This window comes from Moschus berezovskii, chromosome 18 (assembly GCF_049115385.1).
Source record: "Moschus berezovskii isolate FMDL1 chromosome 18, NW_MosBer_1.0, whole genome shotgun sequence".
NCBI classification, from domain to species: Eukaryota; Metazoa; Chordata; class Mammalia; order Artiodactyla; family Moschidae; genus Moschus; species Moschus berezovskii.
Genome location: NC_142477.1, coordinates 36,720,638 through 36,745,318, shown reverse-complemented (window position 1 = coordinate 36,745,318; position 24,681 = coordinate 36,720,638). Strand labels below are relative to the sequence as shown.

Here is a 24,681-nt window from a genome sequence, read left to right as displayed (position 1 = left end):
CCATCCATGGGATTTTCTAGGCAAGAGTACTGGAGTGGCTTGCCATTGCCTTCTCCGCCCACATAAGCCTCAGCAAATCTCAACTGCTCTGTTTCCACTAAACCTGTTCATCTCAGCTCAGTGCCTTTGTTTCCATGGTTTCCTCTGCCTGAAATTTCCTTCTCCTTCTTTTATTAATAAATCCTAGCTGTTCTTCAGTATCAAGCTTTGAGCTGCTTCTTCCATAAAGACTTTCTTGCTCTGTAATATTGGAAGTAAATTCTAAAGTTCCTTAGCATTTGATCAGAATTCTCTCTCACCTGGTCCTCCCACTTTCTGCCCTGTGCTGAAGGACTGTTCACAGCATAGTCCTCTAACTACTTGTGATTTCAAATATTAAATGTGTATGTCCGACTCTTTGTGAACCCATGGACTATAACCCACCAGGCTCCTCTGTCCATGGGATTCTCCAGGCAAGAATACTGGAATGGGTAGCCATTCCCTTCTCCAGGGGATCTTCTTGACCCAGGGATCAAACCCAGGGCTCCTGCATTGCAGGCAGATTCTTTACCATCTAAGCCACCAAAACCAAGTTCATATTGTGAATAGACAAAAAACTTGAAAGCAGACATTCTGGGTTTGAGTATTAGTTCCATCACTTACTCTGTATGTTCTTTCGACACCCATTTCTCATTTTAAAATGAGGGTGACAATGCTTGATTCATACGATTATTATGAAATAAGAGGAATAACTGTGTAGAAGAGTGTCAGGCATATAGGAAGTGCTCAGTAAGTGTTTGCTTTGAGATATATTACAAGACAGAAAACTCAGAAGTTTCACAGTGTGCATGGGTGTGGATCTCATTGTGACAGATCACTTCTCATCTCGTTGCCTCCTCATTCAGCCAGATCCCCTGGGCCAGTCAGTGAAATGTATGCTGTGCAGTCGTGTAAATGGAAGTGACGGTGTAATTTTCCACAGCCTTTCACAGCAGTTTTCACATGATTCTGATATAGCCCTGCACAGCTGTTCCAGTTCTGAACATCCCAATAGCTGCTCCTTGACCTGGCAAATCAGTTATCACAGGGTCACTGGCTGTAACGAGGGAGAAGGTTCCCAGGACAAAGAGAAGCTGTTCCTCTGCCTCCTCGGGACCTTCTCTTCTCTGCACTCCCCACTCCCAGTTTTAAACCAACATCAGAGACAATCAGTGGAATCCCCTTTTGCTTACTGCATTCTATGAATGTCTTCCTGTCATCTTTGTCTTTGGACTCGTTTGCTGCCTAAATAGAAATTGTCAAAAAGGAATTAAATGTCTGCTGACATCTGAACCCTACAGCACTAGACTCAGAGCCCCAGGGACATATGTTTATTTACCACATAAATATGGCACAAAGAGTTATAGACATCACTGGAGATGTACTAGGGTCATCACTAGCCTGGGAATTTGGTCTCACTAGCTCCTGTCCTGGGTTTGGAACAAACATTGTTTTTCTCCTTGCCATGGTGTGAAATTAACATGGTAGTGTCTGTGTGACCTCGAGCATGACTGCTAAGCTCTCTGGGCCCCAGAAATCTGGAAAGTGGGACTCATAACGCTGACTTTGCAGGGCTGCTGTTTGTTGTCATTATTCAGTCACTCAGCCGTGTCCAAATCTTTGCCACCCCATGGACTGCAGTACGCCAGGCTTCCCTGTCCTTCACTATCTCCTGGAGCTTGCTCAAACGCATGTCCATTGAATTGGTGATGTCATCCAACCATCTCATTCTCTGTCGTCCCATTCTCCTCCTGCCTTAAATCTTTCCTAGCATCAGGGTCTTCTCTAAAGAGCTGGCTCTTCACGTCAGGTGACCAAAGTATTGGAGCTACAGTGCTATGTTTAATACAAATGTTATGTCTAACATTTGTAGAGTGCTCACTTTGTGTGTGGATTAACTCTACTGTTCTCACAGTAACTTAATAAATGAGATCCTAGTGTAATCGCCAGTTTTACTTGCTAGAGAAGTTAGGAAACCACCAAAGATCACACAGTTAGTCAGCTGTAGAATTCTAATTGTATCCTGAGTCTCCAAGGTTAGAGAAAATATAGGAAAAGTACCTGTTGTATAGTTGTATCCATTGTCTATTCTATATAACAACCAACCATAAAACCTCAGTAAACGTTCATTTTTGTCCATGAGTCTGTGGGTGGCTGGAAGTGTCTTCTGACCTAGGCTGAGCTTAGCTGATCTCAGCTTGGCTTGTCATGCATCTGGTGAAGGGTTGACTGAAGGCTGGCTGGTCTGGGATGGCCTTAGCTGGGTCACCCAGCTTGATTTCACATGATCTCTCATCCTCCAGTAGGTTAGCCAGTTTTATTCTCATGGCAGAGACAAGAGTCCAAGAGAGAGAACTGAAACAAGCAAGATTTCTTAAGAACTTGCCCACCATCATCCACTGCAATTTCTTGGCAAAAGAAAGGTGCGAGAACAGTCCTGATTCAACAGCTGGGGAAATACATTCTATCATTTGATGAGAGGAGCTGTGAAGTCCATTGCAAACAGCATGGGTGTGAACAGTGGGGCCACTAGTGCGATGAGTCTATGCACTTCAGCTGTTATTTTCTCTAATATATATTATATGTATAGACTTCCCTGGTAGCTCAGCTGGTTAAGAATCTGCCTGCAATGTAGGAGACCCCGGTTTCATTCTGGCTTGAGAAGATCCCCTGGGGAAGGGATAGGCTACCCATTCCAGTATTCTTGGGTTTCCCTGGTGGCTCAGCTGGTAAAGAATCCGCCTACAATGTGGGAGAATTGGATTCAATCCCTGGGTTAGGAAGATCCCCTGGAGAAGTGAAAGGCTACCCACTCCAGTATTCTGGCCTGGAGAATTCTATGGACTGTATAGTCCATGGGGTCACAAAGTGTCAGACATGACTGACTTTCACTTTCATGCATTATATATATATGTACTATGTGTATTATGTATATGTGTATATATGTATTATGTGTATATATATTTATATACAGGAGAAGGCAATGGCAAGCCACTCCAGTACTCTTGCCTAGAAAATCCCATGGATGGAGGAGCCTGGTAGGCTGCAGTCTGTGGGGTCGCTAAGGGTCGGACACGACTGAGTGACTTCATTTTCACTTTTCACTTTTCACTTTCACACATTGGAGAAGGAAATGGCAACCCACTCCAGTGTTCTTGCCTGGAGAATCCCAGGGACGGGGGACCCTGGTGGGCTTCTGTCTATGGGGTCACACAGAGTCGGACACGACTGAAGTGACGCAGCAGCAGCATATTTATATACACACATAGGTCTGTGGAATGACTCTGAGCTACAGGCATGCTGCTGCATTTCATCAATGCTCTTCATGGAAGGAGAAGAGTAGAAAATAGCCTAGGTCAACAGTTTTTCCAACTGACTCATTTATGGAGGTAAATGTGCTTTCCTGGTGGCTCACTGGTATACACACACATAATACAGTGCTCAGTTGCTCAGTTGTGTCTGACTCTTTGTGACCCCATGGACTGTAGTCCACCAGGCTCCTCCATCCGTGGGATTTTCCAGGCAAGAATACTGGAATGGGTTGCCGTTTCCTTCTTCAGGGGACCTTCCTGACCCAGGGATTGAAGCCACCTCTCCTGCGTTGCTGGGCTGATTCTTTACCACTGAGCCCCCAGGGAAGCCCATTTACCTTCATAAATGAGCCCGCTGAAAAACTGTTGACCTAGGCTATTTTCGACTCTTCCCTTTCCATGAACAGTGTTGATGAAATGCAGCAGTGTGCCTGTAGCTCCTAGTCATTCCATAGACCTTCCGGCCAGGATACTTTTTAAAGGGAAGCAAATTTCCATTTGCACTGGGTTTTCCTCCCCACATAGAAATCAGGGATTCACAACCCTGGCTGCTTATTAGAATCACCTGGGGTTTGTTTTTTTAACTGCTCCTGCCTGAGCCCTACCCTCAGCCATTCAGATTGTTTGGGGCTGGAGCCCCAGCGCTGGTAAGTTTCTGAAGCTCTGCAGGCAGGTTTAGTGAGTATCCAAGATGGAGGACCCTTGCCTCCAGGGTGGGGTGGGCTGGGGTGGGGTGTACGTGAGGAAGCAGCCCTGAGCCGCTGTCATCTCTCCCTCCTCCCGGGCAGTGCTCCACCACCTGCGGGCTGGGGACCTATTGGCGGAGCGTGCAGTGCAGCACCCACGTGGATTCCGACTGCGCCACCCTGCAGAGGCCAGACCCGGCCAAGAGGTGCCACCTCCATCCCTGCGCTGGCTGGAAAGTGGGAAACTGGAGCAAGGTAATTGATCAGCTCAGCACTGTTTCGGGGGGGCGGGGGTGGAGGGACTTACATCAGCACCATTTGCTATAGTAGCTTTCCTGCTTCTTTCCTGCCTCCCTTCTGCCCTTTTCTGTGATGAACTGGCAGATGAGTGAACCACAGGCATTGTCGTAAGCCTACTTTCAGCTACGCAATAGCCACAGAGCAAGCACAGAGTTTTCATTAACCCCCGTGTTTTTATCTGCTTGTCCTCCCTTACTGGATAAACTGAGAAAGAAAGAAGTTAAATTTGTGTAATTTAATTTGCTTGTCCAGCCTGCGACACTATTTCTAAATTGCTTAAACTTAACGTTATAATTAATAATGATACATGAGCACATGTATAATTAAATCATGGTTCAGCAGCTGCTCACAAATAATGGAATCTGCCAGACTCAAAATGAAAAGAAAGCTGAAACATCAAAGCTTGGTCTTTAAAAGCATCTTTCCTATATTGATCTCTTTGAGGTGCGATGTTCCTGTCCTTGGTAACCTAGAGTGGTAATTCATTTCTCTGTGCTGCCTGCATAGTCCCTGGTGAAAGGCTTTGTCAGGTCTTAGGATTGGTCAGCCTTTGTTCTTCTGGGCAGCAATCAGGCCCAGACCGCCTGTCACCGTGATGGGGACTGAGCCAGCCCCTGGGGAATACAGATGCACCCAGGTCATAGGGACACTGATCAAGGTGGGATTCAGAGCCACTTGGCAGGAGGGGTGCAGAGGTGCGAGCTGTGCATACATCCTCTGTTGCCAAGCACACCCCCCATATCCCCTCACACCAAGACACCTTGTAGGCACCTGTCTTCTCTCTGGGGAGCCAGTTTCCCTTGATGGCCTTGACACAAAAGGAGAAAGAACTGCCCAGGAGTTTGGGGAGGCTGGCATCTGTTAGCATCCTCATCTGGTGGGAAACTCAGGTCCCCAGACAAGCAGGACCATGGGGTGTCTCACTGGCCGTCTCTGGTTCCTTGGCAGACTTACCTGATAGACGGGAGCAGGGATTATCATTAATCTGCAATAGGCCCCCTTTCCCAAAGACAGGCTCTGATCTTTGGCAAGAGAGAGAAAGTATGACTACTCCCTGAGAAAATCACCACACATTTCTTTGGTCCCTGCCAACCTCCCTTGCTTCTGTTCTCATACCATTTTTCTTTAAGGAATGAATGCTGGTTCTTTTTTTTTTTTTTTTTTCTCTTCCAACTCATAACAAATTCCAAAAGGGACCAAATGCCTGGCTACAAATTCTCTTCCATATCCAGAAAAATCTCAAGAAACATTTCTGTCCCTGACCTTGCCAAACGTTGACCAAGTTCTTAAGTTCCACTTTCCCATTACTGGGACTAATCCTTTCCTTGGAAATTACATGGCTCATAAGAAGGACAGATGTGTGAAATAGCTCACACTTTTAAAAAGGTCAGTCCAGTGTAAAATTCCGGGAATTCTAGCTGACATAAAACCAGAATGGGAGAGCCAGTAGCTCTTGGTGGGGTCGACCCTCTAAAGGAAGCCCCGCTCTGGCAGCTCATCCCTGCCCTGTCAGTCTCTGGGTCTCTTCTCTGTCATGACCAGGAGGCTTGCCGATATACTTATTAACCCCTGTACCACTCCTGGTGTGTTATAGAAGCTATCTCAGACACATCACCAAGTTCTGCCAGAATGTGGTGACCACCATATCTAAACTCAAATCCTCAAGGTTACCCCATTTCTGTCAGTGCTATCCTATCTCCTTGCTCAGGATAATAGATAAACCTTATGTCAAAGACCCCATTTAACTACTGAAAGTCAATTGCCCTGACGTCTGTTTTTTTCTATCATTAGGAATATTGAATGCAGGACTTCCGTTTTTGCTAGAGATGTTGATTTAAATTTTATCTTAAATTTGGTAACTGAATGACACTAAATTTTGGTGACAGCTTTTTGACTGCCATATTGTTAACCAGTCTGTTTGAATGTCTGAAGTCTAAATCATGTACTAGGAAAGATTTGAAGGGCATCTTAGTTTCACTGTTCTGTTGGGACTCTTAAACTTACTCAGAAGCAGACCTCCAAACCTAGAGTAGGAAAACATACCCCTGCTTTTACCTTTAAATATCCAGAGAGTTTGTTGTTTTTGTTGTTTTAGTCATTAAGTCACGTCAGGCTCTTTAGTGACCCCATGGACTATAGCCCGCCAGGCTCCTCTGTCCATGGGATTTCCCAGGCAAGAATACTGGAGTGGGTTGCCATTTCCTTCTCCAGGGGATCTTCCCAACCCAGGACTCGAACACATGTCTCCCACATCGGCAGGTGGATTCTTTACCATCTGAGCCACCAGGGAAGCCCATCCAGAGGGTTTAGATACTGCCAACTCGATGGTTTTCCTTTTCACAAATACTTTCTCAGAGGGACGAATTCTAATTTGATCTTGAGTCTTTCTGCATTTTACTACCAACCACAAGCCCAGATCTAGAGACACTTTAATCTCATGGGACTAAGGGTATGCCACAGCCTCAACTGAAGCCACAGGGATCACACCTGAAGTCCCCCAGATTACTCTCCAGAAACTCCCCACTGCTGTGTGTGCAATCTGAATTGCAGCTGTTTTACAAGCTTCTGTCTCCAGCACCATGCATCTCCTTGATGGAGTCCTGATACAACTGCTGTGGACATTTTCTCATATTTGTGGTAGTACAATGAGCCTGTGTATTAAGATCTCTACCTTTACAAAGTCCAGAAGTTGTTTTTGGAATGGCTTCTTGTTCTTCATGCATTGATCTATCTGAAACAAAGTTAAGGGCATGGTCTTTAGGTTTGTCCCAGAGGCATACTGGAGAAAGCATAGTTCTACAGAATTCAATCCTAGAAGCAGCACTGGGCCTGGGATCAGACATGTCTGGGTTGGCAGCCCCACTCTGTCACCAAGGGCTTCCCTGGCAACTCAGATGGTAAAGAATCTGCCTGTAATGCAGGAGACCCAGGTTCAATCCCTTGGTTGGAAAGATTCCCCTGGAGGAGGGCATGGCAACCCACTCCAGTATTCTTCCTGGAGAATCCCGTGGATGGAGAAGCCTCAGAGGCTACAGTCCATAGGGTCACGAAGAGTTGGACACGACTGAAGGGACTTAGCACACTAGCACACACACTCTGTCACCAGCATAGGATGCTAATCCATTCTTCTAGCCTCTTAGGAGCTTTAGTTTTCTCACCTCTGGGAAATGAAGTACATCATATGGCCTCTATCAACTTCATAAAGTTGTACAAGTCAAAGAGTACTCGTGAAACCACTTTGTAAATGGTAAAACACTGTTCAGATAAAGCCTTGGGTGAACTTTGAGCTTTGGGTAAAGGCTAGGAGTAGTTCTCAGGTGTTTACTAACTTCTGGCTTCCTGGACTTGGGGCAGGGGACTGTGGTCAGGGGGCAGTGGAGTAAGTCCTGTCAATCCATCGAGTCTCCGCTCCCCAGTACTAAGGAGTCAGGGTCCTCCATGAACTTTGGCAGACTTGACCTCCCTGGTGTCCTGGCACTCACCAAATACCACTACGTGCCTGACACTGCACAAGAATTTTAGATGAACAATTTTATTTTCATCCAATAAAGGACCTTCTTTATAATTCCCACTGAGGAAGTGAAGGCTTAGAGGGTTTAAATCACTAGCACACGATCAGTTGGGACTGATACTCTCAATTCTGAAAAACCATCAACTGGGGGACAACTCATCAATGTAATGACAGCTTTTCAGAAGGAAAGGAAACACTGCATAATAAATATGGATGTCAGTTTAAGACGCATGCCAATTTCAGAACATTCAAATTTGTCTAAGGGAAAAAAAGCTGATTCTTGTGCTGAAGGAAATGCAATAAGTGACAAAGATTAGCTTAAAAAACCTTCAGTTGGGTTTGACACCAAAGTTATGCATCATTACACACTTCCTGATTGAACATCTTGACTGTACCTCCAGCAGTTTTATAAACTGGTGATTTAACAACCTCTTTATTATCTCTCTCAGAATGATAATAACTTCTCATAGTTCAGTCTAACAGATTTTGATTATTTCCGAAATGAATCAAAGATTTTTACGTTTTCTTGGAATGATCTGTCTTCCCGTCTAGGCAGTGTTGCAATTTTATTTTAACAGTAGCTGATATTATTATCTGTCACTTTTTTTGGAAAATAAAAGTGGCAACCTTTTCTTATGATCTTGAGTTTCATCATATTCAGTGCTACATTTTTTTTTTTGGATCTGAACTTTTACAAATGAATAATATAGGGAAAGAGCCCCTGTCTTGCTAAGAACAAACTTTCATTTATAACTTGTTCCCAGAAACATACTGAAGCCCAATGTGTAAAATTCGTAACAGAGAATTGCATTTTATAGGAGAGCTTCTGTGCCCAGAAAGCAAAAATTGACCAGCCAGAAGGAAAATAATACACTCAAAATCACTGCGTTTATTTTCTTTTGGTATTATTTACTGTATGTCTAAACTATTACCCTCTCTTAGAAGCCCCAAGTATTTTAGTTTAAGGGAATCCCTAAGTGAGAAAAGAACAGCAATTAAAGAAAGCCTTTAGACTCACAGAAAGCATGAACCCAAGACCACTTTAGCTGAGGACTGATGTTCAAACCATGAGATCCTTTATCATGGCCCCTTTCCATCTTTCTCCATCCGTACCCTCCACTCTAGCATTCTGATGGACATATTCCCAAACAAGCCTTGTTGCTTCACTTCACTTTCATATGTCATTCTTTCCACCTTGAATATCCCCCACACTGTTTGCCAGCTGAGTGAGCATTTACCCATGTTACATGATATAGTTCAAGGTTTGGCTCCTCTTTCCAGTCTTTCCTTCTTCAAGTAAAATCAACCACCTCCTCCTTTGTTCCTTCACTGGATCATGAACAATTTATGACATATCATCTTTATGACTTCTATTCATTGCATGACTTTTTGCTTCTGCTAGATTGGCATACGGAAGCTGGCACATAGTTAAGTGCCTAATAGCAGAGAGGAAGTGAAGTGGGGATGGGGTGGGGGAGTAGACAGATGAATGAGTTTTGGTGCTGTTCAAAATAGAATTTTTGGAATGAATTATTTTTGAATGATCTTAAGAGTCTTATGAGTCTGTTTAGTATTAGGAAAGGAGCAGAAAAGAATTATTTCCATGTCCTTGCTTAGTACTTCTGGAGAGCAAGAAAGGATTCTGAAACCAAAGCATAATACAAGTCCAGTGATCCCAGACACTTAGATCACTGTAGAATATGGAAGAGTTTAATCATCCAATTTATCTTTTTAATGCTGATGGAGAAAACGGAGGCTTGTAGAGGTACAGTCACAAAGTCACTTGGTGTCAGGGTGATAGTTGAATACAGTCTACTGACTTCCAATTTCAGGTTGGTTAATTTCACTATACTCATCTGAAAACTAGGTAGGAGTCCAACATGGAAAATGTATCAGGATGGCTCCATAAATCAGAAGCGACACAAGAGTAACTGGTTGTGAGTGTGCCATTTTCCTCTCTGCCAGTGGCTCCTGTAAACAAAGCGGATTCTTCATTCTAACTCAGTCTGGTTTGCCGATCACATCAGTTAAACAGACTGGCATGGGAACCAAAAAATGGTTAGACCTATTCGGTCGCGCGTGGGCATTAGCCAGTCCTTCTATTCTCCTTAGCCTGGCTCCTGTCCTCAGTCTGGTCCACAGGCTCCAGGTTAGGAAAACAGGAATATAAATAGCCCTACTTTAGGGCAATAAGAAAATGAATATAGTAAATGGCATTCGACACACCATGGCAGAGCAGTTTTCAAAGTGGAGTGATTTAATGCCCTGCCACTTCCCTCCTGCTAACTGAATCAGAGGCCCTTCTGAAAATGAAATAGAAAAGTCACAGATTTAGTGAGTGCCTTCCCTTAATATTTACTTCAACATATTAATTCAACTTCATTTCCCACTGAATGTGAATGTACTCTTTGACAAAAGGGTAATGCTAATTTGAAAAGTCTAGGAATAACAGATTGTAGCAACAAATGAAAAATAAGAAAATAAACACCCATTGTACACTATGTCTTGTAAAATTCCTATCTCTAATAAAGAGCCCTCTTGTCTTAACCATGGGTTGTTTCCTGCAAATCTATCAAACAAAGGGCTGCTTTGTGTAAAATTTTATGCATGTTTGTTCTGTGGCTGTTTTTAAACTGGCAGTTATTTCGTTCTCTGCGTACTTACAGCATGGCAGGCAAATGAAGTTTTTAATTTGCTTTTGGGGGGCTGTCTGGCAAGTGTTGCTTATTTCTGAGAAGCTAAATACACTTGATTTATGGAGGGATTAGAGCATCCATCTGCCCCCTTGTCACATGGGCCCACATCTGCTGTGCTACAACCCAAGATTTGCATTCAGGTGACTTGCACCATCTGCCAAATGGCACAGAAAGGGGGATCAGTATTTTGGGAGGTGCCTCTAATGAAAGGTTCTGAGAAATTTTCTTTTACCATCCACAACACTACAATTATGACTATCGCACCGTAGCCAGAAAGGGCACAAGGTATTTTACCAAGTAGAGAAGGGGCCAGATGAAAACATTCCTCACAGCAGTGGGCTTTGGTGGTGGTGTATTTTCTCAGCCAAGATGTAATGAGATCGTTGATGGAAGATTGAGAGGGTGAAGAAGGATGCTCTTTATCCCCATGGTAACCACAGAGCTCCTTGGCCCACTGGGAATCCCCAACTTCCTTTTTCTCAGAATTCATATATTCATTCCACAAGCTGTGAGGAGCATCTGTGCCATGGCTGGCCCCATGCTGGATGCTCAAGACACAGTGGTGACCAAGACAGATGGTTTCCAGCTTCAGGGCAGTGAAACGGTCTAACAGAAAAGATGGGCAGAATAAATAGAAGTTGTTTCACATTTCAAGTTCTTGCAATGGAAACAGAGAAGGATTTGAGATGAATAATAAAAGAAATAGATATCCTTTGGAGAAGGTATTCAAGGATGACTTCACAGAGGAGGTGACATTTAAGCCAAGTCTAATGGAAGAGCAGTAGTGAGTAAAGCAAAGGATGGAGGAAAGAAGATTCAGGACATAATGACCACAGGACATATTGTTAATCCACAGAGAATCCAGGGGAGAGGGGCTGAGGAGCTCAGAGCTCAGCCCCCATGCCACCTACCTCAGGTTCCCACCTGGAAGTGGGCAGTGACAAGATGAGCTAGGACTGGCCTTGAGAGACTAGGGTGCACATTCAAGATGAGCTGAAGGGAAGCTGATGATGATAGCATTCTATATAGACTGAAGACCAAGTCTTGGAAGCTCGAGTTATGATTGGATAAAATCTACCTAGATGAAGGATGGAGGAGCTTCCAAAGTCCAAGAGGTCAAAAAGTAAACCAAAGAAGTTGTCCTGAATACGCCACATAAATGTAGGTGACTTGGGGGCAGCCGTGTTTGTTGTGAGCTTCAGGAAATCAGCAGACTGCTGGTGAACAGTGTCCTTTACTGGGATCAGAGTGCAGGGGCTGCTGCACAAGGTGTGGGCACGGGCAAGGGAGTGGGGAGGACCTCTCTAAGGGCTTGCACTGGGCATGCGTTGAGAACACCCTCGGTGATGGCGGCATGCGATGGTGGCCTTAGGAGGAAAGATGATGGGCGATAGTAATGTACAGGGAAGCTGGCAGTGGGGCCAAGGACAGCGTTCACCCACTCCCTGGATGAAACCACTGAGCAGTTATTCACTTTGTTTTCCTTAGAAAGGGGTAACCAATCCTGTGTCCAGAGTCAGGGAAGAAGCAGGTTTTCAGCAAGACTCTGAGGGGTAATTGGGTGTGTCTTGGCAGAGAGTTCCCCTCGTGTGCGGTTGCATTTACCTCCAATGAACACAGACATCCTAAGGAACAGCTGCACGGCCATCACCCAAGCCCACCCCTGCGCAATCTTCAGGACAGCCCCGTATAACAGTTGTCACCCCAGTTTACAGACATGACAGCTGAGGCTCAGAACATTTCTGCAGCTCGTCAAGGGCTCACAGTGAGTCTGTGACAGAACTGGTTTTGTCACCCGGTTCTTACACGTCCACAACTGCATTTTCTAACACGGGGAGCCCCATCTTGGGGAGCTGCTAGAGTGACTCTTCTCTCCACAGTGTGTGAGGAAAGACAGGTCACCAGCCTCTCTAGAAGCTGGGAACTTTGTGATCCGTTGTGAACCCCCTGGATATCTGGGCATGGACAGCCTGGTGCCAAGGACTCAGGTGCCCCCTTTTCTCTCACCCTCCATACAGTGCTCCAGAAACTGCAGCGGGGGCTTCCAGATCCGGGAGATTCAGTGTGTGGACAGCCGGGACCACCGGAGCCTGAGGCCATTTCACTGCCGGTTCCTGGCCGGCCTTCCTCCTCCACTGACCGCAAGCTGTAACCTGGAGCCCTGCGAGGAGTGGCAGGTGGAGCCCTGGAGCCAGGTACCGTAGTGCACCATCTACACTGAATTTCTGTGTTACCTGGTGAGTCCAGGGGAGACCACAAGTGCCTCAGACCAGTGGCTGGCCTCCTTCCAGTCACACCTTACACTGGGCGTGTTACTGATCCAAAGGTGGGTCACTTGCCCATACACAGTAAAGCCAATCTGTTGACACCAGGTTGTGGTGAAGGAAAGTGTAGCGTTTATTGTGTCTAGTGGGCCACGCAAGCAGTCCAGGTAGTTAGTGTTTAAAAGGCTTGAATTGCTCTAAGGCTTTCGGGATAAGGTTTTTAAAATCAGAATGGGGTGGAGGGGGTGGTGGTAGGGTATGTGATCAGCTTGTGGCATTCTTTGGATTGGTTGATAGTGAGGTCATCAGGAGTCAACATCATCAGCCTTCTGGGTCCAATCTGTCTTGGGTCTACATGCTTGTGGGTAGCATATAGTTAACTTCTTCCACCTGATAGGAGTTTCAATATCTATAAAGCAGCTCAAAGGACATGGCTCAGATTATTATCTATAGCCCTTGAGAAGGAACTAAAGGTCTTTGACTTTAATGGCCAGCCCAATATTATTATTATTATTATTTTGGTCTTGCTTGATTGTTTTCCTTTCTGCATTTTCTCACTTCATGATTAAATTTACACTTTGGAAATTGGGGAAGGTCAAGGAGGCTAAAGTTTTTCTATAGACAAGAGGCAGGTGGAGGCCATGGTGTGGGAGATGGAGGTGGGGGTGAGGCTGTGCTGGGAAGGCCCCTTAGGGTCCTGCTCAGTGACAGGTGGGGAGGCTGGACAGGCCCAACAATTTGAAGGCTGTATTGTGTGGTTTAAACTGTGACTGTTCAATGTTTTATTATGACCTAGTCTCAGTGGATATACTGGGGAATTGGAGTCCCTCTGGGGAGTCACACGTGAACCTCCTTGATGAGCAGCATTTGGGACAGATCATCACATGCCCCTCTTAGGCTGGGGATAATGGTCAGATCCTTTCCACATAGTATGATTTCAGAGTCCTAACTCTCAAATGCCCAGATCCTTGTTGACACAAATAAGAAGAGGGATGTGTGTGTGTGTCTCTCCATCCTGTGTTGTAAGGGCTGGGATTCTGCTTCATCTTTGTCCTACTTCATTATGTGAAACCAAGTTACTGTTCTTTGGTGAAATATAATGATTTCATTTCCCTATTGGCTTCAATAAAAAAGAAAATATTCCCAACTATACTATGGTAGAAATAAGAGGTAAAGAAGAACCCAGCGTGTTTTGAGTGTGTCCATGCACTGGGCATTTTACCTACACTCAGTTCAGTTCAGTTCAGTTCAGTCGCTCAGTCGTGTCCGACTCTCCGCGACCCCATGAATCACAGCACGCCAGGCCTCCCTGTCCATCACCAACTCCCGGAGTACACTCAAACTCATGTCCACAGAGTCGGTGATGCCATCCAGCCATCTCATTCTCCGTCGTCCCCTTCTCCTCCCGCCCCCAACCTTTCCCAGCATCAGAGTCTTTTCCAGTGAGTCAACTCGTCGCATGAGGTGGCCAAAGTATTGGAGTTTCAGCTTTAGCATCAGTCCCTCCAATGAACATCCAGGATTGATCTCCTTTAGAATGGACTGGTTGGATCTCCTTGCAGTATAAGGGACTCTCAAGAGTCTTCTCCAACACCACAGTTCAAAAGCATCGATTCTTCGGCGATCAGCTTTCTTCACAGTCCAACTCTCACATCCATACATGACCACGGGAAAAACCATACTACTTGTTTTAATTCTTGTAACAACCTGGATGGTAGGCCTTACTGATTCCATTTTATAGATAAAGAATTTAATTGAGACTCAGAGGTTAAGAAGCTTGCACAACTAGAAAATAAATGGTGGAGTATTAATTCAAGCTTCAGGTTGATTCTGATTCCTCTACTCTTTACTGTAGAATTTAGCTGAATAGACATGGAGCAAAGAGAGAACTAAGGAGAGTAAGTCAATAACTTTATGTGGGATACAGAGTTAGTGTCCAACCCTGGAAGACTGAACCCCCTCTAGCTTCTTACTGTCCACTGGGTCAAGCGGCCATGCTGGCTCCTGAGGCCCCTGGTGTTTCCTGGGGGCAACAGCCACCACTGTCCTCTCTTTCACCTCCTCCCCTGTCTATCTCTGGGACATAAAGTGCCTACCACTCCCAGGCTCTGGACTTAGGCCTCTCAGCTTTCCATGTTTGCTGAGCCTGGTGATGTACTTAGTCGCTCAGTCGTGTCCAACTCTTTGTGACCCTTTGGACTGTAGCCCACCAGGCTCCTCTGTCCATTGGGTTTTCCTGGTGATAGCTTCCAGGATCCTGGAATTTGCAGGGGAGCTTAGATAGCCTTGTCAGAGAAATTGCAATTGCGAGTTATCCAAGATGACCAATTGTAGCTGCTCTCTGGTTGTGAAAAAGATGTATTCTGTATACCTCTTCCGAGGAGCCTCAATCATGAGCCTGTTTCCTGAAGACCTCCCAACGCCCTTCTTTATAAAGTGCTCTGTTCTGAGCAAACCACACGGTTGGAAGACTTTCCTCAGAGGGAACAGTAAGGATAGAAAATACTAAAGTCAGCTGAACATTTCCCCGGAAATGTCGGGGGACTGTTTCGGGACTGGGCACCTTTAAGTGCTTTTCCTGAGCCCTCGAGATGCTGCTCTGTATATGCATAGTATCTAACGAATGCCTTCATTCGAATGTCCTGGGGCCCTCCAGTGAGTGTCACCCAGCCTAAACTGCTTGCCGTGGAAAATGCCTTTCAACTGTGAGAGTGTCCCTCACCGGTTCGCAAACTTTAGCATGCTTCAGCATCACTTGGAGAGTTTGTCAGCACACAGGTGTCTGGACCCCATCCCCATGGTGTCCAATTCAGAAGTCTGGGTTAGGGCCTGAACTTTTGCGTTTCTAACAAGTACTCAGAAGATACTGAAATTGTTGCTCTGGGGCCCACATTTTGAGGACCACTTTCCCCTTCCTGGAGATTACTTGGCCAGGTAGCCCTGTGTCTGTATGCACACATACAGGTGCACAACAGGATCCCAAATGTGGGGTTCCTCTCCTCCCTTCCTCCTATAGTGTTAAAAGCAGTGAATAAGTGGGAAGAGATTCATGTTGACTCTCAGCGTTGGAATACTGGGAAAGCAATAGATTAGGTTGCCATTTCCTTCTCCATTTATTGAACAGAAAGGTTAATTGTGTATAATTTTTTATGGTTGCCACCACACACATAGTGCCTGATGTGATAGGCATGATGTTGGCAATCATGACTGCTTTGTTACTGTTACCATGCCATAATTAAGATTTTTCAAAATACCAAGATTTTTCAAAGTGCTTTTCAAAGTACTCAAAAGTATTTTTCAAAGATTTTTGGTGAATTATCTTAATTTCCTTCTAGAAACCTCAGGAAAATGAAACAATATAGCTTAGAAAATTATTCTAGTGAGTGAAAAAACCTGACACGTTTTATAATTATATCTTTTCAGTAATCAAACTTGTCACCTCGAATTTATTTGTGAGCATTGCATCCAGTGCACCAGACCCTTAGAAAACCTATCAACATCACCATTTCAAATATGGATAAACTTAATTCTACAACTTAATGTAGTGAGGAAGGAAGGCTGAGTCCCATTTTAATAGGGGATGATCAAAATTCTATTGCAGAAGTGTGCTCTCCATTAGGACTGTCAGAGCTAATCAGAATAAAAACACCTACATTTTATATTTTGGTTTCTCGACCAGAATTCCTTCCATTTGACATATTGAGCTATTCAGCGTCTTCTGATTTTTTTCCCCGTCCTCTTATCCCCAGAATTTTATCAGTCTCCTTTCTTTAAGTCTTACTTCACCACTGTTTTTGTTTCTGTTCTTGCTTTTTGGCCTAAATAACAAAAATATTTTTTCTCAGAGTTATAGAAGCTGGAAGTCTGAGATCAAGGTGTTGGCAGAATTGGTTTCTTCTGAGGCCCCTAAAAAATTCTTTGTTTTTCTATTCAGCTTGAGTGATTTCCACTACTCTTCTAGCTCACTGATATATTCCTCTGTAATATCTGATCTACTACTGATTCTTTCTAACGTACTTTTTATTTCAGTTATTGTATTTTTCACCTCGGTCTGGTCTTTCTTTATATTTTCTAACTCTTTATTGAAATTCACACCTTATTCATTTATTCTTCTCCTAAATTTGTTAAGCATTTTTATGATCTTTACCTTCCCTGTAGCTCAGATGGTAAAGAATCTGCCTGCAGTGCATGAGACCTGGGTTCGATCCCTGGGTCAGGAAGATCCTCTAGAGAAGGGAATGGCAACCCACTCCTCCATAAACAGAGGAGCCTGGTGGGCTATAGTCTGTGGGGTCACAAAGAGACGGACAAAACTAAGCAGCTAATACTACAACTACTACTATGTAATCACAACTACTACTCCTTAATCAAGCAGATTGTTTACCTCCACTTTGTTTTGTTCTTTTTCTCAGATTTTTGTCTTGTTCATTCATTTGGAACATATTCCTCTGGCTTCTAATTTTGCCTAATTCTCTGTGTTGTTTATTCCTGTTGGGTAGGTTGGTCACATTTCCCAGTCTTGCAGAAGTGGCCTTGTGTAGGAGAAGTCCAATGAGGCAGTAGCACACTCCCCTTTGGTCACTAGAGCTGTATGCTCTAGAGGTACCCCCCATGTGGGCTGCATGGACCCTTCTGTTGTGGTGGAACTGACTACTGTGGGAGCTCTGGTAGGTGGGGCTCTTCCTGATCTGGTTAATTCCTAGGCTGTGCCTCACATGGTGGCTAGTTGCATGGCCTGGGGATCTTGGAGCTGTTGTTGGCCCACTGGTGGGTGGGGCCAGGTTCCAGTGCAGCTGGCTGTGGGCCCTGACAGGGTCGGGACTGGTGCTCACCTGCTGGTGTGAGGGCTGGGTCTTAGGGCTTGTTTCACCACTGTCTTTGAATTGACTGAGTGGCCATCGTTTGGAACTTGACATGGATGTTCCAGGTTCCAAAAGAGATACTAATATTCTTAATAACAGTGTGCATAACAAATCAATAGTAAATTTTAAAGAAAATATAATTCTATTGACTTTTTCTGTCTTGGGTTCTTTATTTAAAAGTGAATAATAGCTCTTTTGGCAGTCTGTAATTTATTTTTACATACTTTGGCAAAAAGCATCCAAATACACGTGATTGTGAAGACACTAGGAACTTGCTACAGTGATCAGATAAAACCACCAAAATTTGAACTTAATACAGCTGGGCCAGGGTCGGGAAGTTCCCCTGGAGGAGGGCATGGCAACCCACTCCAGTATTCTTGCCTGGAGAATCCCCACGGACAAAGGATCCTGGACGGCTTCAGTCCACCGGGTCACAAAGAGTCAGGCATGACTGAGGGACTCAGAACAGCACAGCACAGCTGGGCCTATTTGTTGTTATCAACTTTGTGAGGTACTGATAGGCTAGGCCTCATCTCAATTAACAGTGCTCCCCCAACTGATTTTTTACCCCCACTTGAAATAATTTATTTGGCAATCATGGGAATTTCTGCTCTAAAGAGAAGTTATGTTTTATATGATATACATCTATATTTTTATAACTTTATATATCTTTATAACTTAACAATATATTATAGTAAAAAAAAAGTTGCAGACTTATTTGACACATTCTTTTTTTTTTTTTCTGAACTGAAAAGGAGAAAAAAAAAACCCTCTTACTAAATTATTGGGGGGGGATGGGTTGAAATACAGAGTATGGAACTAGAGACTAACTGTCAAGTATTTTTTAAAATAAACATTTACTCAGCCTCTACTGAGTATTCGTATCTTCCAGGTGCAGTGTCATGCACTGCAGACACAGTGAAAAAGGACATCCCTACCCTTTATCTCTGAAAGTGATACCTTGTGATTTTCACCTGACCTTGTCCCTCTTGTGGACCAGTGTTCCAGCTCCTGTGGAGGCGGAGTTCAGAAGAGAGGAGTGACTTGTCCAGGCCGCTGTGACTGGACTAAAAGGCCCACTTCCACCACACCGTGCAACAGGCACCCTTGCTGTCACTGGACCACTGGGAACTGGGACCCGGTACGAATCAGCTATAATCGCTTTCATTTGTTTTAGTCTTTTAAATAAATAGCATTTGTTTTCTTTTGATGTTAAAAGTCATATATTATTCCTGTAAATGTCTAATGTGTCCATTGATTTAAAGTGTGTTTTATGTATTTATTTTTTATTGAAGGATAATTGCTTTACAGAATTTTGCTGTTTTCTGTCAAACCTCAATATGAATCAGCCATATGTATACATATGTCCCCTACCTTTTGAAACTCCCTCCCATCTTCCTCCCCATCCCACCCTTCTAGGTTGACGCAGAGTCCCTGTTTGAGTTTCCTGAGCCATACGGCAAATTCCGTTGACTATCTATTTTACATATGGTGATGTAAGTTTCCATGTTACTCTTTCCATACATCTCACCCTCTCCTCCCCTCCTCCATGTCCATAAGTCTGTTCTCTATGTCTGTTTCTCCATTCCTGCCCTGTAAATAAATTCTTCAGAACCATGTTTCTAGATTCCATATATATGTGTTAGAATGCGATATTTATCTTTCTCTTTCTGACTCGCTTCACTCTGTAGAATAGGTTCTAAGTTCATCCACCTCATTAGAAATGACTCAAATGTGTTCCTTTTTCATGGCTGAGTGATATTCCATTGTGTATATATACCAAAACTTCTTTCAGTTCTATATTTTACTCTTCTTCTTTTTAATATGTCTAAGTATGCTAAAAGGTCTGACTCATTGGGAAAGACCCTGATGCTTGGAAAGATTAAGGGCAGGAGGAGAAGGTGGTGACAGAGGATGAGATGGTTAGATGGCATCATTGATTCAATGGACATAAGTCTGAGCAAACTCTGGGAGACAGCGAAGGACAGGGAAGCCTGGTGTGCTATAGTCCATGGGATCGCAAAGAGTCAGACACGACTGAGCAACTGAACAAGAACAATGCTGAAGGTTGACCTATGACTGACATGGTGCTCAATGTTAACTATCCTGAATTCAGAAGAGAAGAAGATCAAATGCTTTCAAAAGAGAAAAGATAAAACACTAAAAACTAGCTCAGAGGAACGGAGACTAAGGAAAAGTGATTTGGGGTCCTAAACATCTTGGATCCTCTGACTTTTTCTAGAGCATATAGGAGTTGCATGTGCCCTGAAGCTTGAGGCTTATCGTGATTTAGTGAATTTCTGGTCACTTGTCAACCCACAGATTATCAGTTTGCTGAAAGGCCAGCATGTTTGATGGATAGACAAATAAAATCATTAAATTGTAAATGGAGGAAAGTTTTACAATTCTTACAAAGTGAAAAGACCCTGATGCTGGGAAAGATTGAGGGCAGGAGGAGAAGGGGATGACAGAGGATGAGATGGTTGGATGGCATCACCGACTCGATGGACATGGGTTTGGGTAGACTCCGGGAGTTGGTGATGGACAGTGAGGCCTGGCGTGCTGCGGTTCATGGGGTCGCAAAGAATCGGACACAACTGAGCGCCTGAACTGAACTGAACTGAGGGAAGCACAAATGACAGAAAAGAGGAAGAGGCAGGGAAGAAGGGGAATCAAGTGCAAGGTGGTCCATTCCCAGGGTTATTATTTTTTCCTCACTTAGACTGCTTGGTGTCTAAGAGCAATTGATGGCTTGCTCTTGAAAGAAGGTCTTTATAAAGCTGTTTGAACTGCTGTCGCTGTTTGTCCAGAGAGAAGAAGAGAGATCATCTACTGGCTTCTGTCTTCCCAACATTGTGTAAAAGTTTCCCCTTCGATGGATAGCGTCTCCCATTGTCCTGGGTCATTCAGGTGTGGGCAGGTCCCAGTGAGTCTCACATCTCACTGCCAATAACAAAATTCAGAGTCAGGGTAAGAGGCACACAATAAGCCCAAGGGTTGTGCTTCCATGAAGTGGGTTGCCTCATCAGTTAGGGCCCGTCAAAGGCCAACAGCAGGAGACAAGGAGAGCTAGAGGATCTGATACACTAACCCTTCAACTATTAATATTTTTTAAAGTAATTTGTTCTTATGTAAGTATCTTTTGATGGTTATAATTATAACACAGGCTAATGCAATATTTTGCCAAATATCATGTCCCCAGATAGTCTTAGGTTGATATATTTTTAGTAATTTTCATTGTTGTACTTGTCTAGTTATACCTGCATAGCCGTGATCAATTTGAATGCTGGCATGTACTCTTAAAAACAAAAGACTCTTATTGGTGCATCCAACTTAAGGTTGCATCAGTCTCTGGATACCACCCCACTCAATCCAGGAAGAATAAGATGACTCATTACTGCCAAAAGAATATTGTACATTAATCAGTTAGCCTGAAACAAATTAAAAATACATATTTTATTATTTTCATACCTTAAAAATGCCTGGTAGACAATGAAGAGTGACATCAACCATTCCCTTAGACAGATAGGACCCATAGTAATTTCTATAAATGCCCTATGTTAGTTGACATCTAATGTTGAGTTGTGATGAATTGCCAAAGAAGCTTCTGGAGTCCAGGCAAGCTTCTGGTTGTGCATGCTAAGCTGTCTGTCAGGGGCAGTACCCACCTTCCTCTCTCTCCCATGGGTCTTGTGAACATCAGAAAACAATGTCATACACTTGTATTATTTTTCATAATAAGAAATTTTAATTTACGTTCAGTCATCTTAAAATATCTGCCTTGGAAATTTATTTCCTATTTATTAGAGGTTCAGTTATTTCTAAAAACAAGTTTTTCCTCATCCATCTTTGATTTCACAACCTGAAAATATTGTACTCAACAAGTAAAGATGTGTTTTAGAATTAAGCTCCTCATAAATACCCTGGTGTCCTGTGTAACAATTATAAGCATCACTAATCAAATCAAATGTGACCATCAGAAAAGAAAATTTGATATAATATGAACTGTCAGAAAAATGCTATAAATTTGGGCCCATTCAGGGGCATAAAATCCCATAGATTAAAAATTACCAATAAGCATTCTTATGGCTGAGTGATATTCCACTGGGGGCTTCCCAGGTGGCCCAATGGTAAAGAATCTACTTGCTAACGAAGGAGACCGAAGTGTGATCCCTGGGTCAGGAAGATCCCCTGGAGAAGGAAATGGCTACCCACTCAAGTATTCTTGCCTGGGAAATCCCATGGACAGAGGAGCCTGGAAGGCTAGAGTCCATTGGGTCACAAAGAGTCAGACACAAATGAGCAACTGAGCATGCATGCAATGTTCTTGAATATGTACCACACCTTCTTCATCCATTTATCTGTTGATGGACATTTAGGTTGCTTCAATGTCTTGGCTATTGTAACGACTACTGTAGTGAACATTGGGGTGCATGTGTCTTTTGAATTATTCTTTACTCCAGACACATAGCCAGGAGTGGTATTGCTGAATCATATGGCAACTTTAGTTTTTAAGGAGCCTCTGTACTGTTCACCATAGTGGCTGTACCAATTTACATTCCCACCAATGGTATAGGAAGGTTCCCTTTTACCCACACCCTCTCCAGCATTTATTGTTTGTAGAATTTTTTATTATGGTCATTCTGACCAATATGAGGTGATACCTTATTGTAGCTTGGATTTGCATTTGATTCACTGGAAAAGACTCTGATGCTGGGAGGGATTGGGGGCAGGAGGAGAAGGGGACAACAGAGAATGAGATGGCTGGATGGCATCACCGACTTGATGGACATGAGTTTGAGTGAACTCCAGGAGTTGGTGATGGACAGGGAGGCCTGGCGTGCTGTGATTCATGGGGTCACAAAGAGTCGGACACGACTGAGCGACTGAACTGAACTGAACTGAATAATTAGTGAGGGCTTCCCTGGTGGCTCGGTGGTAAAGAATCTGCCTGCCAATACAGGAGATGCAGGTTCAGTCCCTGGATCAGGAAGATTCCCCTGGTGAAGGAAATGGCAAGCCACTCCAACATTCTTACCTGAGAAATCCCATGGACAGAGGAGCCTGGTGGGCTACAATCCATGGGGTTGCAAAAGAGCCAGACATGACTTAGCCATTAAAACAATGATAATTAGCAATGCTGAATACCTTTTTTTTTTGTCTGTGTGGCATGTGAGGTCTTAGTTCCCCAAATAGGGGTTGAACATGTGTACCCTTACATTGAAAGCTCAGAGTCTTAAGGACTGAGCCACCAAGGAAGTCTCAGTGCTGACTGTCTTTTCATGTGCTTTTTGATTACCCGTATGTCTTATTTGGAGAAATGTCTATCTAGTTATTCTGCCCATTTTTTCCATTAGGTTGTGGGCTTTTTTTAAAAAAAATATTGAGCTGCCTGAACTGTTTGTAGATTTTGAATATTAATCCCTCATCAGCCCTTTCATTTGCAGATACTTTCTCCCATTCTGTGGGTTGTCTTTCTTATCATTTTGTTTACGGTTTCCTTTGCTCTGCAAAAGTTTTTAAATTTAATTAGGTTCTATTTGTTTATTTTTGTTTTAATTTTTATTACTCGAGGAGGTGGATCAAAAAAGATATTGCTGTGATTTATGTCAAAGAGTATTCTGCCTCTGTTTTCCTCTAAGAGTTTGATAGTATCCAGTCTTACACTGAGGTCTTTAATCTATTTTGAGTTTATTTTTTATAAATGGTGTTAGAGAATATTCTGATTTCATTCTTTTACATTGGAAAACTGGTAAATTGTCCAATTTTCCCAGCACCAGTTATTGGAGAGACTGTCTTTTCTCCATTGTATATTATTGCCTGCTTTGTCAAAGATTAACTGGTCATAGGTACATGGGTTTATTTCTGGGCTTTCTGTTGTATTCCATTGATCTACATTTGTCCTGCCCAGAGGGCCTGTGTGACTTCAGCACCCAGGACCACCAGTCCAGCCTGGTTCCATGAGATCCTTAGAAGTAGAAAGCAGGAAAGGAAGTCATATGCTCTTTATCTAACAATCTTATTTTACAGTGGAGGAAAGAGAGCGGTTGAGTGAGATCCAGAACAATGTGTAAGAGTGAGAAAGCCCAAGTTTCGTGATGTGTAAGAATTCTGGTCCAGGACATCCAACACCCTTTATTAATTTCCCTTGCTCTTCCCTCTGTCCTGTGTTGCACACTTTGTCTACTCAGGATCAGTTATGAGTTATTTTCTTACCTTTATCCCCACAGAGAATTTGATTCATATCAATTTTATTCACTGAATAAAATTACCTTTAGGTTTAATCAGAGAAATCTCTGACTTTATAAAACAACATGAAGTTCCATGCTTATCACCTTGCTCTAGGCTTTATGAAGAACAGATTAAAATAAAGCTGTGGGTATTAAGAAGAATTTGATGTTTCTCCCCTTATCCCATTTGGAGTTTTGTGGGAAACAAGGTTTGGTAGCATTTTTCTGAGTTTCAGTGGTGCCCCAGTGTGGGTAGTATTTTAAAATCTAGTCATCTTGTTGACTGTCTAAGCCAGATGCAAACAGTTGACTTATTGCAAAAGTCCCTGGTGCTGGGAAAGATTGAGGGCAGGAGAAGATGGCCTCAGAGGATGAGATGGCTGGATGGCATCACCAATGCAATGGACATGAAACTTGGGCAAACTTCGGGAGATGGTGAGGGACAGGGAGGCCTGGTGTGCTGCAGTCCATGGGGTCGCAGACAGTTGAACATGACTTGGTGACTGAACAACAACCACAGTCTTGTTGACCAACAGTAATTCAAATGGCAGGTGGAATATTTAGGGCCTGTAGATTTTTCCAGTATTTGGCATGCAGCAGTCTTTTTCTGTCAGTCACTCAATGAGGATTTACTGAATGGTCAGGGTATGTTTAGCACTTACCTACTTGCCACGCAGGATAAAGAAAGGAGAACTGGTTTCTTCCCTTAGGGAGATTTTAATTATATAAGAAAGATGAGGCTAAAAGTAGTAAAATATGAAATAGAATTTGAATCATAAGAGTATATGTGGTTCATAATAGCC

At 43.5% G+C, this 24,681-nt stretch overlaps 1 protein-coding gene across 1 annotated transcript in view; it reads left to right on the top strand.

The window, feature by feature from the left end:
* Positions 1-24,681, top strand: part of ADAMTS12 (ADAM metallopeptidase with thrombospondin type 1 motif 12) — a 391,698-nt gene that overhangs the window by 346,069 nt on the left and 20,948 nt on the right. Inside the window, exons 20-22 of the mRNA XM_055422207.2 lie at positions 4,118-4,270; positions 12,541-12,717; positions 18,649-18,789. Of these exons, the coding sequence (XP_055278182.2) occupies positions 4,118-4,270; positions 12,541-12,717; positions 18,649-18,789 (471 nt within the window). The remainder of the gene's footprint in view (positions 1-4,117; positions 4,271-12,540; positions 12,718-18,648; positions 18,790-24,681) is intronic.